The sequence below is a fragment of the Hyla sarda genome, chromosome 4 (genome assembly GCF_029499605.1).
Source record: "Hyla sarda isolate aHylSar1 chromosome 4, aHylSar1.hap1, whole genome shotgun sequence".
NCBI lineage: Eukaryota > Metazoa > Chordata > Amphibia > Anura > Hylidae > Hyla > Hyla sarda.
Window position 1 is genome coordinate 137818477 of NC_079192.1, and position 15051 is coordinate 137833527.

Below are 15051 nucleotides of genomic sequence, written 5' to 3' on the forward strand. Positions count from 1 at the left end.
TGGTTACTGAAACTTCTGGCCCTGTGAATCAACTTTAGGAAGTGTTTCAGCAGTGCATTTCTTCAGTTTTTAGTAAAATTAGAATGAACCCAGCCTGATAGAAACAAATCTTAACAATTGCAGACTGCCTTCTCCTGATGCTGTTCAGTGACCAATGTGACACTACACACATAATATACGAATACGAAAGACTTTTACTTTTTCCTTCTGGATCCACTTCTGGCTTTGGCTTAAAAACTGCAGTGACAGTTATCTAAAAAAACAAAACAAAAACAAAAAACTGCCAAGTGGAAACGCAGCCTTATGTTCACACTGAGGAATTGGAGAGGAATTTACTTGAATAATTCTGTTCACTTATTCCATTCCAAATCACCCAAGAATGAAATTTCCATTGACTTTAATGGACTTTCTGCACTTTCCACAGTTAGGAATTTCTGCTAGCAGAATTCCTATGCTGAATTCTGTTCTGCCTAAAGATAGAACATATTCATTCTTCAGGTGGAATCCATGAGTAAAAGCCCATTGAAACCCTCTCATAGACTTGCATTGAGGGGACGGGTGTGATGTCACACGGGGGCAGAGCCCGGACATCATGTACTTCCGTTCCCGTATTCGCGACTCAGACCCGCCAGCGCTTCCGCACAAAAAACAGGTGGGTGCCGCATGCAATATGCAAGGGTCCCCAGCGGCCCCTGACATCAGGCATCTTATCCCCTATCCTTTGGATAGGGGATAAGATGTCTAGGGTGGGAGTACCCCTTTAAAGGAGAGGATGGATCCTGATGCACATTTAGTCAATTAGTGGGTGTTAAAAGAACAAGATGAAAGGCCATTTACTTGTGTAAAATGTTGGTGCCAACTTCCATATTGGGACAGCTGTTAACAATATATATAGCACAAATAAATGTGCTTACTGTCATCCTAACATTGCATTCAATTATCCCAGAAGATTCTGGCTTTGATCATATCCATAGTAAAGATGGTGTCTTCTCTCACCCTATTCTGCTTCATATTTTTCATCTGCTTTGGATGTAAAGTTCCCAGCATTCTTTGCCAGGTGCTGACTGATAAAGCATTTTGGATGATTCACTATTGAAGCACTGAGTGAAAATCTGTGCTTTGAGTTTTAGATCATTCCTGTAAGAACATGCTAGGATTTAGAGATTAATAACAGCTGGAGGAACAGATGTTAACCACTAATGGCCAATGCACTGAAATCATTTGTTTACAACGTATAACTCACATATTACTGTATGATACTTGAATACACTTTATTTAAGTCTCAGTGAGTGCCTTGACATTCTTTCAGGAGCATAAGTCTGGGTTGACATTTGTCAGGATGCACTTGATCATGTGATTTGTTCCTTCCAACACTTACATTGCTGTGAGCTAATCCCTCTATTCACCATGCAGATACAGAAATATTACACATGTGAGTTACAAGCCTCCATATGTAAAAGGGTTTTCCAGGTCTTTTCCATTGATAGCCTACCCTCAGGAAAGGCCATCAATATCTGATCACTGAGTGCCAACACTCAGCACACCCGCCAATCAGCTATTTGCCAGAGCCACTGAACCCGCATACACAGCACACAACCAGAAGCAGACATGTTCATACATTGTGTAGTAGATCTGTTAGTTCATATTCACTTAAATGGTAGCGGAACTGCAGTAACCCAGCATGGCCACAACGCAATGCATGGAGCTGTTTGGTTTCGGCTCTGTTCATTGTGTAAATGGGTGCCACAACTCCTGAGGATAGACCGTCACTGAGAAAATCCCTTTAAACCTCCCACATCTCTGGGAGTTGAATATTCATCAACCTCATTTTGGATGTTGGGGCTATATGGAGCTTGGTATGTTATATATTTTAAAATATATATTTATGTAAATTCATATACAGTTTAAGTTCTGTTCAAATTTTCTTTTGTGAACACATCTGATCTATGCTCTGGGAAAGTGCCTGTAAACATGAGGAACATTCAGTATATTTCACTGAAGATCTTTAGAGACACTTTTGGAAAACTCTGTGAGATTGCACAAATATCAGTTATCTTATCTAGAATACCTTTACTATAAGGGCCAATGCACACAAGGGGATATCCGGCCAGAGACATTCTGGGCAGAGACATTCATTCCGTGCACTGGAATGAATTGGTGCTAGGACCACTTCAATATGTGCCCTTCTGGCAATGCATATTCAAGGGGATTCTGGCGAGCAGAGTTTGGTATTGGAATTGCAACAGAATCTTGTTGAAGACAAAGGGAAGCGGTTGCACCAGAATCTTTGCCCAGAATTGGAAATTCTGTAGTGTCCATGGGTCCTGATGCTACTAGAACTGCTGAAAATCTGAGAATGAGTATATAACATTTTTGTAAAAAAAACAGAATACCCCTTTAAGTTCTTTGTCTTCCATAGTATCATAATTGCAGCCATCCTCTGTTATTTCTGTACAGAACCTTTAAATTAAAAGGTTATCGCATGAAAGAATAATGAGCAATAAAATGTTGGACTTACAATCCATTTCATGGGCTCACCCAATTGTATCCTCTCCCATTAGAAGCAGTGCCCTTTAATGGTATTATTTTGGTCTTTATCTTATTTCTGATTGTATGAGCTCACAATAGGGTTTCTGGGGAAGATAATTCTATTGAAGTCATAAGTGTCTGGTATATTGACCATGCAACGACGTTTGAGTTTTTTTAATGTCTTTTTATATGTTTGTCGTTTTTGTTGATGTTAAGTCCGTTAATAAGTATCAATGAAAAAAAAAACTTGTTTTAGATTGGTATAGAGGGTACACTAAAGACCAGGTTAGTGTAATAGTTGGTCTTTATATTCTATGCAGTACATTAATGATTTAGCAGTGTCACGATGCCGGCTGGCAGGTAGTGGATCCTCTGTGCCAGAGAGGGATAGCGAGGACCGTGCTAGTGGACCGGTTCTAAGACACTACTGGTTTTCACCAGAGCCCGCCGCAAAGCGGGATGGTCTTGCTGCGGCGGTAGTGACCAGGTCGTATCCACTAGCAACGGCTCACCTCTCTGGCTGCTGAAGATACTGAAGATAGGCGAGGTACAAGGGAGTAGGCAGAAGCAAAGTCGGACGTAGCAGAAGGTCGGGGCAGGCGGCAAGGTTCGTAGTCAGGGGAGATAGCAAAGTTCTGGTACACAGGGTATAAACACACAAAAACGCTTTCACTAGGCTCTAGGGCAACAAGATCCGGCAAGGAAGTGCAAGGGAGGAGACTAGATATAAGGAGGGAACAGGTGGGAACCAATTAAGCTAATTGGGCCAGGCACCAATCATTGGTGCACTGGCCCTTTAAGTCTCAGGGAGCTGGCGCGCGCGCGCCCTAGAGAGCGGAGCCGCGCGCGCCAGCACATGACCGCAGGAGACGGGAACGGGTAAGTGACCTGGGATGCGATTCGCGAGCGGGCGCGTCCCGCTGTGCGAATCGCATCCCCAACGGCCATGAGCGAGCAGCGCTCCCGGTCAGCGGGACTGACCGGGGAGCTGCAGGGAAAGAGACGCCGTGAGCGCTCCGGGGAGGAGCGGGGACCCGGAGCGCTAGGCGTAACAGTACCCCCCCCCTTAGGTCTCCCCTTCTCTTTATCGGGTAACTGCCTCCCCTGGGATGAGGACACCGGGAAAGGATGGAGGGATTCCTCAACGGCAGGCAGAACCGCAGGAGTAGGAATGGGGAGAGAGGGCAGAGGGCGGGACCTGGCACGGGGCAGTGTGACACCAGGAGGGGGGCCATGAGGGGACACAGAAGCTTGCCTGATGGAACTGGGAGGGAGGGAGGGGCATTTCCTGTGGCAGGCAGAGTCCTTAATGACCTTAGGGGGACCAGATACAGGAGGAACCACAGAGTTACGGCAAGGGTTACTGGGAACCGGTTTTAGACAGTTCTTGGAACAAGAGGACCCCCAACTCTTGATCTCCCCAGTGGACCAATCCAGGGTTGGGGAATGAAGTTGAAGCCAGGGAAGTCCAAGGAGAATTTCCGAGGTGCAATTGGGAAGGACCAAAAGTTCAATCCTCTCGTGGTGAGATCCGATGCTCATAAGAAGGGGCTCCGTGCGGAAACGTATGGTACAGTCCAACCTGGCTCCGTTGACCGCGGAGATGCGGAGTGGCTTGACAAGACGGGTCACAGGAATATGGAATTTATTCACAAAGGAGTCCCGAATAAAATTTCCAGAAGCTCCAGAGTCCAGACAGGCCACGGCTGAGAGGGGAGAGCTGGCTGAAGTGGAAATCCGAACAGGTACCGTGAGACGTGGAGAAGCCGACTTGGCATCAAGAGACGCCACACCCACGAGAGCTGAGTGTGAGCGTGCGTTTCCCAGACGTGGAGGACGGATTGGGCAATCCACCAGAAAATGTTCAGTACTGGCACAGTACAAACAAAGATTCTCTTCCTTACGGCGATTCCTCTCTTCCAGGGTCAGGCGAGACCGATCCACTTGCATGGCCTCCTCGGCGGGAGGCCTAGGCGCAGATTGCAGTGGAGACTGTGGGAGAGGTGGCCAGAGATCCAAGTCTTTTTCCTGGCGGAGCTCTTGATGCCTCTCAGAAAAACGCATGTCAATGCGAGTGGCTAGATGAATGAGTTCATGCAGGCTAGCAGGAGTCTCTCGTGCGGCCAGAACATCTTTAATGTTGCTGGATAGGCCTTTTTTAAAGGTCGCGCAGAGAGCCTCATTATTCCAGGAAAGTTCAGAAGCAAGAGTACGGAATTGTATGGCGTACTCGCCAACGGAGGAATTACCCTGGACCAGGTTCAGCAGGGCAGTCTCAGCAGAAGAGGCTCGGGCAGGTTCCTCAAAGACACTTCGAATTTCCGAGAAGAAGGAGTGTACAGAGGCAGTGACGGGGTCATCACGGTCCCAGAGCGGTGTGGCCCATGACAGGGCTTTTCCAGACAGAAGGCTGACTACGAAAGCCACCTTAGACCTTTCAGTAGGAAACTGATCCGACATCATCTCCAGATGCAGGGAACATTGGGAAAGAAAGCCACGGCAAAACTTAGAGTCCCCATTAAATTTGTCCGGCAAAGACAGGCGGAGGCTAGGAGTGGCCACTCGCTGCGGAAGAGGTGCAGGAGCTGGCGGAGGAGATGGTTGCTGCTGCTGTAGCTGAGACTGAATCTGCTGTAGCTGCGACTGGAGTTGCTGAGTCATGGTGGTCAAGTACGACAGCTGGTGATCTTGTTGGGCAATCTGTCGGGCTTGCTGGGCGACCAGTGTGGGGAGGTCGGCGACAACAGGCAGAGGAACTTCAGCGGGATCCATGGCCGGATCTACTGTCACGATGCCGGCTGGCAGGTAGTGGATCCTCTGTGCCAGAGAGGGATAGCGAGGACCGTGCTAGTGGACCGGTTCTAAGACACTACTGGTTTTCACCAGAGCCCGCCGCAAAGCGGGATGGTCTTGCTGCGGCGGTAGTGACCAGGTCGTATCCACTAGCAACGGCTCACCTCTCTGGCTGCTGAAGATACTGAAGATAGGCGAGGTACAAGGGAGTAGGCAGAAGCAAAGTCGGACGTAGCAGAAGGTCGGGGCAGGCGGCAAGGTTCGTAGTCAGGGGAGATAGCAAAGTTCTGGTACACAGGGTATAAACACACAAAAACGCTTTCACTAGGCTCTAGGGCAACAAGATCCGGCAAGGAAGTGCAAGGGAGGAGACTAGATATAAGGAGGGAACAGGTGGGAACCAATTAAGCTAATTGGGCCAGGCACCAATCATTGGTGCACTGGCCCTTTAAGTCTCAGGGAGCTGGCGCGCGCGCGCCCTAGAGAGCGGAGCCGCGCGCGCCAGCACATGACCGCAGGAGACGGGAACGGGTAAGTGACCTGGGATGCGATTCGCGAGCGGGCGCGTCCCGCTGTGCGAATCGCATCCCCAACGGCCATGAGCGAGCAGCGCTCCCGGTCAGCGGGACTGACCGGGGAGCTGCAGGGAAAGAGACGCCGTGAGCGCTCCGGGGAGGAGCGGGGACCCGGAGCGCTAGGCGTAACAAGCAGACTAAACTTGCATATCAATACCTAACCTTAAAGGGGTTATCCAGTGTTATTTTTTATTTTTCCATTCTGTCTGGGCTGCAAAAAAATTAAAAATAAAATAAAACTTACCTTCCGCTGCTCCCCCTAGCGGTCTTCTATCCTTCAGCCCCTGTCTTCTTCCTCATTCTGGGGCCCAACACATACACTGCACTCACTGGTCACACCGGTGTCCTGCCTCGGTTGGTGATATGCTGAGCATTACTGTCATGTTATAGGCCCGGTCATCTTCCTGGTGCCAGGGCCCATTACATTAAGCTGCTGCTCAGCGCATCAATGGCCAAGGCGGAACATCACTGCCGGGGGAGTGGCAGAAGGTAAGTTAAGGGTTTTTTTTTGGGGGGGGGGGGGGGGGGGTGTTGCAAAATTTTTTTTTAAATCACTGGATAAAGGGGCCATACACATGAGCGATAAAATTGGGACTGGCCAGCAATCCTATAAGTTTGAAGGGCCTGCCAACAGTCCATGGCAGATGTCAAATCATGGGTTGTGTTGGATTTCAACATGCATAGTTTTTCAGCCTCAAGGAGATCCACAATACACGTCTGGTTAAATCTTGTTACCCTTTTCTCATTGATGAAAGCATGCACACCTACTGGATCCAAGCATGCATTTTTATGGTGGTTCTGGAAGTAATAGGTTACTGCCGTCAAACAAGGGTTCAGTTGACAGCCATGTTTTGTGTATAACCGACTGTAGTAAGTTTGGATGCATAACAACACATAACACAATAGACTATGCTTTGAGACCTGCCAAATGACATTATCTGTCTTATTGTATACATTTGAGCCCTGCACTGTGATATAAACCATGTACACTGCTCAAAAAAATAAATGGAACACTAAGATAACACATCCTAGATCTGAATGAATTATCTAATCGGATGAAATACTTTCATCTTTACATAGTTGAATGTGCTGACAACAAAATCACACACAAATTATCAATGGAAATCAACCCATGGAGGTCTGGATCTGGAGTCACGCTCAAAATCAAAGTGGAAAACTACAGGCCGATCCAACTTTGATGTAATGTCCTTAAAACAAGTCAAATGAGGCTCAGTAGCATGTGTGGCCTCCACGTGCCCGTATGACCTCCCTACAACACCTGGGCATGCTCCTGATGAGGTGGTGGATGGTCTCCTGAGGGATGTCCTCCCAGACCTGGACTAAAGGATCCACAAACTCCTGGACAGTCTGTGGTGCAACGTGGCATTGGTGGATGGAGCGAGACATGATGTCCTAGATGTGCTCAATCGGATTCAGGTCTGGGGAATGGGTGGGCCATTCCATAGCATCAATGCATTCCTCTTGCAGGAACTGCTGACACACTCCAGCCACATGAGGTCTAGCACTGTCTTGCATTAGGAGGAACCCAGGGCCAACCGCACCAGCATATGGTCTCACAAGAGGTCTGAGGATCTCATATTGGTACCTAATGGCAGTCAGGCTACCTCTGGCAAGCACATGGAGGGCTGTGCGGCCCCCCAAAGAAATGTCACCCCATACCATTACTGACCCACCGCCAAGCCGGTCATGCTGGAGGATGTTGCAGGCAGCAGAACATTCTTCACGGCGTCTCCAGACTCTGTAACATGTGCTCAGTGTGAATCTGCTTTCATCTGTGAAGAGCACAGGGTGCCAATGGCGAATTTGTCAATTTTGGCGTTCTCTGGCAAAAGGCAAATGTCCTACATGGTGTTGGGCTGTAAGCACAACCCCCACCTGTGGACGTCGGGCCCTCATACTACCCTCATCGAGTTTGTTTCTTACCATTTGAGTGGACACATGCACATTTGTGGCCTGCTGGAGGTAATTTTGCAGGGCTCTGGCAGTGCTCCTCCTGCTCCTCCTTGCACAAAAGCGGAGTTAGCTGTCCTGCTGCTGGGTTGTTGCTCTCCTACGGCCTTCTCCATGTCTCTTGATATACTGGCCTGTCATCTGGTAGCGCCTCCATGCTCTGGACACTATGCTGACACAGCAAACCTTCTTGCCACAGTTCGCATTGATGTGCCATCCTTGATGAGTTGCACTACCTGAGCCACTTGTGTGGGTTGTAGACTCCTTCTCCTGCTACCACTGTGAAAGCACCACCAGCATTCAAAAGTGACCAAAACATCAGCCAGGAAGCATAGGAACTGAGAAGTGGTCTGTAGTCACCACCTGCACAACCACTTCTTTATTGGGGGTGTCTTGCTAATTGCCTATAATTTCCACCTGTTGTCTGTTCCATTTGCACAACAGCATGTGAAATTGATTGTCAATCAGTGTTGCTTCCTCAGTGGAGAAGTGTGATTGATTGGAGTTACATTGTGTTGTTTAAGTGTTCCCTTAATTTTTTTTAAGCAGTGTATTTTTTGCTTTGTCTAGGGTTGGTTCTGACTACATTTGGATTGCAACTGAGCTAATCAGACATCATGTTTGACTAGCTCTGTGCATACTGCTTAGCTGCATGTACTTCGGTATGCTTATGAATATTAAAAGTAGAAAAGAAATACAAATGCCTGTACTTGGCACCAACATATACAGTATGTGCCAACCAAAAGTGTCTCAGAATAACCTAGATGCCGTGTTACCCTTAAAAGCACTTTGTAAAGCCCTGGTTAAACTGGTGCAGAGCTTACCTACGTAGCCATTTATAGTCCAAAGTGGCAATTTTATTACGCTTTTCAGAATACAATGTTTACATGCCAAACCCTGTTTGCCAATGTCAATTATTGTTTGCGCCCTCTCGCTGCCAAGTTTCCACCATTTGGATCGGACATGTACAATAGTCCAGATGTTCACAATGTCATGGAAACAGTGTTTTCTCCATGTATGGTCAGTGTTTGGCAATACTGTGCTATAGTTGTTTGTTACAAAGGATGTCTTGTTTAAATGCAGACTATTTGTACTACACACTTAAAACAGGAAGCTTTGTGATACACAATAGAAACTTCAAATGTGCAGTTGGGCACCTCAACAATAAACATTTGAATCCAGCACTAAACATTACATTTGGAAGAGATGCATTTTGTAAAGTTTCAGTTTTGGGAGACACTGAAATGTTATTTAGACTATGTAAAATGTCAGAATACCATCTCTGAATACACATTTGTAAAGCCACAACGTTTTATCATCACTGCAATAGTACTGAAGACGTAGGGCTATAACTTCTAGGAACATTTTGGCTGCTGGCCATGGCAAAGGCAGAATTGCTTAGATTACGTTTTGCATTGAGACAGATGTATCTGTTGGCAGTGTTTTGAAGAAGAAAAAATAAAAAGAACATATATAATATATAGTTCAGTGTATCATACCAATGTACTTTAAGGGTTTGTCCAGTGTTTCCTTTATTTTTTTAAAAACTGCCAGGCTGGAAGGACAGCTCTTTTCTTCTTTTTATTTATTTTCACCAGCCTGACAACTTTAAAAAAAGGGACAAGCCTTTAGCTGGATCCACAGTATGTTAGGCAGCAGTTCGTCAATACATTTAAAAACCAATATTGGAACTGACACAAAGTATAATATAAAGATTTCCTGATTATAAACCTGTTTCTAGGTTTTGCCTAAAAATGCTGTTCAAAATACTGACCATAATGCTATAGATCCCAAATTCTTTAACCACTATATGGATAAAGATACATCTTTCTGATCTCAGAGCTACAAATCCCTTAGACAGGGGTTCTTGTTAGAATTCTGACTGCTTTCAGCCACCACTAGAGGGGGATATCATTATAATATCTAATTTAGTATATAAACTATATGCAGCCAAAATGTGTCTGTAAAGAGGATTTGTATCAGAAAGAGAGAGCGTTGTGAAAAGACATTTTAAATTATTTAATAACAACTGATCCTTCTATAAAAACAAATAATTTTAAATATATTTTATGAATCTGGAGGCTCCGGATTAACAGGGTAGATAATAGACTGCTGCAGTGCACTAAATTGTTTGAGTATAGAGAAAAAGTGAATAGAAACTGTAATCTGTCTGTCTGTCTGTCTGTCTGTCTGTCATTCAGTTGATAATAAATCCTTATCTTTTGATATCTGTCTATCTATCTATCTGTCTATCTGTCTGTCTGTCATTCAGTTGATAATAAATCCTGATCTTTTGATATCTGTCTATCTGTCTGTCTGTCATTCAGTTGATAATAAATCCTGATCTTTTGACATTAGTACTTTGGCAGCCTTATAGATTGCATAAGTCACTTTAATACGGTATATATTTTTTGTACTTTGTTTGCACATTTCTCACCTACCTACCTGTGTAGCAGTCAATATTTGTCTGTTTTGTTGCTGTCCCTTTTAAATGTTTTTAATCATGTATGTTCAATAAAGGTGACATTTGTTTGGATGTGTCTATCGGTATTTTTTTGACATTAGTAGGTAATAATGCATGTTAAACTCATCAATGCCATGGGGGAGATATGAAAACCTGTGCAGAGGAAAAGTTGCCCATAGCAACCAATCAGATCACTTCTTTCATTTTTAACAAGGCCTCTGCAAAAAGAAAGAAGCAATCTGATTGGTTGCTATGGGCAACTGGGCAACTTTTCCTCTGCACAGGTTTTGAGCCATCTCCCCCATAGACCTCAATTACACAATAAAAAAATAATTGATGCCATATCTTTTTATTTGCATTAAATATGCTAAATCTTAGCAATAATTGACTTGTAAACAGTCAGTGGAAGTGAATATTGGACTGTACTACTGGCCAGGACCTGTTTATTAAAGTCCCTTTTTTTTTTTAAAGATTACAGGACAGGACCATGCTTCTCTATTGTGAGCAACCAAATGTGTCAAGGACAGCTGAGCGGTATAGTGTGCACGAAGACGCTGTGCTGTGCTACAGTCGGGAGAGCATGGGGCCACCCTTGTGAGATGTGCCCAGCCCAGCCACATCCCTGTCGTCGTGGCTTTATTCCAAACATCCGAACAGGAGCGTGTCAAGGTATGCGGAGTACATGAAGCTGTTGAAACTGCTAATGTCTTAATGTTGATAGAATTACAGGGCTTTGGACAGCATGCCTTGTTTTATACCCCAGCCTGTGCATGAAGAATGGAAAATCATTGTCAAACGCATTACCTCATGACTGAGTGACGGCGTGATGTAAATGGTGGGGTGGAGGGGGGGGGGGGCATTAGCAACTCAGGTCAGACAGACGAGCCAAGACCTTAATGAATTTCTCCTTGCCAAGAACTCCCTCCTTCTGTCAGAAAAAAAAAAGATAATTTAAAATAGTCTCAAATAGAGACGTTTTACTTTGAATAAAGCCGGAATAGATGCAGAATTCTTACTGCCTCTCATTGAACAGCTGACAGATTGTTTCATTTGACTTGTGAGAAGTCGCTTATCCAGCTATGTCTATGACATTTTATTCTGCTGGAGTGTGCAGTTGGTTCAGATCATTGCATTCGCCCAGATGTTCCTCACTTATTCCTGAGCATGCCTCCTGATAGAAAGCTCTGACACAGTTTTTGGCTTTTGGTCTAATACTTCCAGCTGTATAAATTCTTTTATTGTCTGGATGTCTGGCAGGAAGCTGAAGAAAGTTAACAGAGGCAGTCATATACTAAACTGTTGAGTAATCTAACTTTCCAGCACTGTGGGGGAATTTTGTGAAGTTTTATGTAAGTTTTTCACTTGGGTACATGAAAAAAACCTGAAATGCATCAGAAAAGCAGAATATGATAGAATTCAGTCCTCATGTAAATGCTGATCTTCCTCATAGGTATACTGGCATCTACACAGAGGGTATAACATGAAGGGTCTCTTTAGTATGACACAGTTATATTAGAAAGAAAGAACTTGGGGAGTATCGCTAGTAATCCAATGGAAAGGGGGAGGGGTTTGGCAACTGCTTACCGATACAGGTTGTGTACCAACATACACAACAATTTAGAGCATTTATATGGGAAGCAGCTATCCTGTCTGCAGCCTTTCTGATGTAAACGTATACCAAGGAGTAGAACAAGACTTCAGAGAGGTTCAGGAATTAGTCGGCGCTGACCAGGATGATGACAACGAGACACAGGATCATCCAAATGAACGCTTTATTAACCAGAATGAAACGCGTTGCATTGTGGTTAATAAAGCGTTCATTCGGATGATCCTGTGTACAGCAAAGCGCATTGCATTGTGGTTAATAAAGTGTTCATTCGGATGATCCTTTGTGCAGCGAAACGTGTTGCATTGTGGTTAATAAAGCGTTCACTCGGATGATCCTGTGTGCAGCAAAACGCGTTGAATTGTGGTTAATAAAACGTTCATTCGGATGATACTGTGTACAGCAAAACGCCTTGCATTGTGGTTAATAAAGCCTTCATTCGGATGATCCTTTGTACAGCAAAACGCCTTGTATTGTGGTTAAGAAAGCATTAATTCGGATGATCCTGTGTCCCGTTATCATCATCCTGGTCAGCACCGACTAGTTCCTGAACCTCTCTGAAGTCTTGTTCTACTCCTTGGTATACAGTTGTAATAGGGAATGCAAGCCATTCTTTACCCCATAAGTGTAAATGCATGTTTACATGGCTTATAACAGTGCCATATTTGATGTGGAAACCGATTTCTGCATCAAAAACCATGCGGTGTTACTGTCAAAAACTTTCAACTATTGACCTCATTGTGAGAAAAGAAACTGCACAGAAAAGAAGTGACGTCACTTTTTTTCTATATGGGTAAACTCTGAAGATCCTTTTGAAGCCACCTGGAGTTTCAAGGCTGGTCCCCCATGCTGCCCTAGAGAGAGCCATGGTGCAGCACTGCGCAGGGGCACAGATTATGCTCATGTGCACATACCCTAAGAGAAATCCAGAAAAAAGGTTTCTTTCCAGAGCAACCCCTGTAGTTGCACCATCTTTACCGCACAGGTAACAAAGATTACTGTTGCAACATTCAGAAACAACCTGACACCAGGTATTGAGAAGAATATACGAGTCCAAAACCTCCATGGAAAAGCAAAGTCATTCAGTCTTATACTAGATGTTGATCTCCTATAACTTTTGGTTACCTTGTGTGGTCACCTTCTACGCCCTGATATGATACATGTGCCTACATACCAATTTAGGATTTACTGATTTCATATGGTATAGAAGGTACTTTTGGACAAAATAGGAGCTCATTACTGTGCTTCTACCAAACACTATACAGTATTAACCCACCATGTATTTTCTGTAGGGTATCCAGATATTCTTCTCAAGACAATTCACAGTACACCAGAATGTTCCTCAAAAACATGAGTGGCTTCCAAAGGAGTATGATAGGTGTTGGATTTACCCAGTATCCATGTATTATCTTCCTGTGCCTCTGTTCATGAAGAACAAAGCTCCCGGCTCAACTAGGCTTATTCTATTGTGACTATTATACTACTGAGTGGACCCATATATCACTAAATACTTAATGAAATATCCTGTTCCATGTTCCTAAATCCCCAGGACTAGAATCATTTGAGTTTTCAGACAATATTACATAATGTACCTTTTCTAAATTGGTGACTTAGCCTTTAAGAATAATTTGCTGTAAAGGATTATACCGAGAGATGTTTTCAACATTTTGCATTTTTTGTTGTTCTGTTTCCTTGGGGCAGATGTGGATGAATGCCAAGCAATCCCTGGGATGTGTCAAGGAGGAAATTGTATTAATACTGTGGGATCTTTTGAGTGCAAATGCCCAGCTGGACACAAGTTTAATGAAATAACACAAAAATGTGAAGGTAAGATGTTTCTAAGCTCATCAGGATAAACAAACCGTATTCCTGTTTTCGGAAATCTCAGGATGTCTTGGCTTTTCCGCATCATTGTTGATTATTGTCATATTGTCTGCGTCATGTTATATTTACTTAACGCGAGTTATTTGCACATGTTGAGAAGGACACTTGTGATCTGGATTATGATACAGAGAAAAGTTAGTGAGGCCAGGGAATTAATTTCACGGGGGTGGGATGGAAAAATGCAGCTGCTTAGATATTACAGTGTCATTTGGCCTCACGGTGTGTTTCATAGATCCATATTCCCTTCTTACATGATGTGATCCTAGGAGGGGTTTCTGGAAGCATCTATAAGACTTATTGCCAGGAGAGGCCCCAACTGTCTTCTCATATTTATACTGTATTATGTAGTGACCAAAGGGGCCCTGCAGATGAATATTTTTGCATATCATCTGCTCAGAGTTTTCTATTATGGTCTGGAAGTGGTTAAAGGAAAACTGACAGCGGATTCATCGCATGAAACCCAATACACAGGGTTATAGTGCAGGTGAACCAGATTACAAGGTGGTATCACTTACCCAGATCCACGGTCCCCTTTCGAATATACCTGTTGTATCAGCCTCTATTGCTCATAGTCAGCTTTGCGCAAGGGAGGTGGGACCCAGCAATAAAGGCTCCTGTCTTCATTGTAAAAAGGGGGCTATTAGTAATGGAGGTATCTACCTGATACAACATCATATGGAGTACAGAGCAGCAGGGACACTCCCTACGACAAAACAGTTGTGTGCATACGGCTCTATACTAGACCTCATTTTGCAACATGATTTACAGAGGATAAAAGCTGTTCAAACCTGTTTGCAAAAGCTATGGTGCTATCAGGGAAACAGATCAAGAAGTGGATGGCTATGTACATTGTGCAGGGACCATTCTGACTTCTGCAGCTCTGGTCTTATTGACTTCACTGGGAGCTGTGCTGCAGTAACTAACTTGTCTACTACACAATGTATGGCCACCCGCATTCTACAATATAGTAGCTACCCGCATTCTACTCCATGGAAGCACCACAAATAGCTTATTGGCGGGGGACTGGGTATCAGCACCCTACCAATGTAATATTGGTGACCTATCTTGATAAAAGGTCATCAAAAAAATGTCTCAAATGCACTGGCCGGTTTATTCTTTAAGGTATATGACTATAAGTAATAAATATGTCTGAACTTGAAAGCATTTCTGTCACTTTAAAAGCTTTTCACATGTCAAAAGTTTTGATTAGTCATGTGTCTCAGTAATGA

General features: G+C 44.3%; 1 protein-coding gene across 6 annotated transcripts in view; it reads left to right on the forward strand.

The window, feature by feature from the left end:
- FBN1 (fibrillin 1) overlaps positions 1-15051 on the forward strand; it is a 267073-nt gene that overhangs the window by 92098 nt on the left and 159924 nt on the right. For all 6 annotated transcript variants that reach the window (XM_056572267.1, XM_056572268.1, XM_056572269.1 and 3 more), the window contains 2 exons: positions 10804-11001; positions 13640-13765. In XM_056572267.1, coding sequence (XP_056428242.1) covers positions 10804-11001; positions 13640-13765 — 324 coding nt within the window. The remainder of the gene's footprint in view (positions 1-10803; positions 11002-13639; positions 13766-15051) is intronic.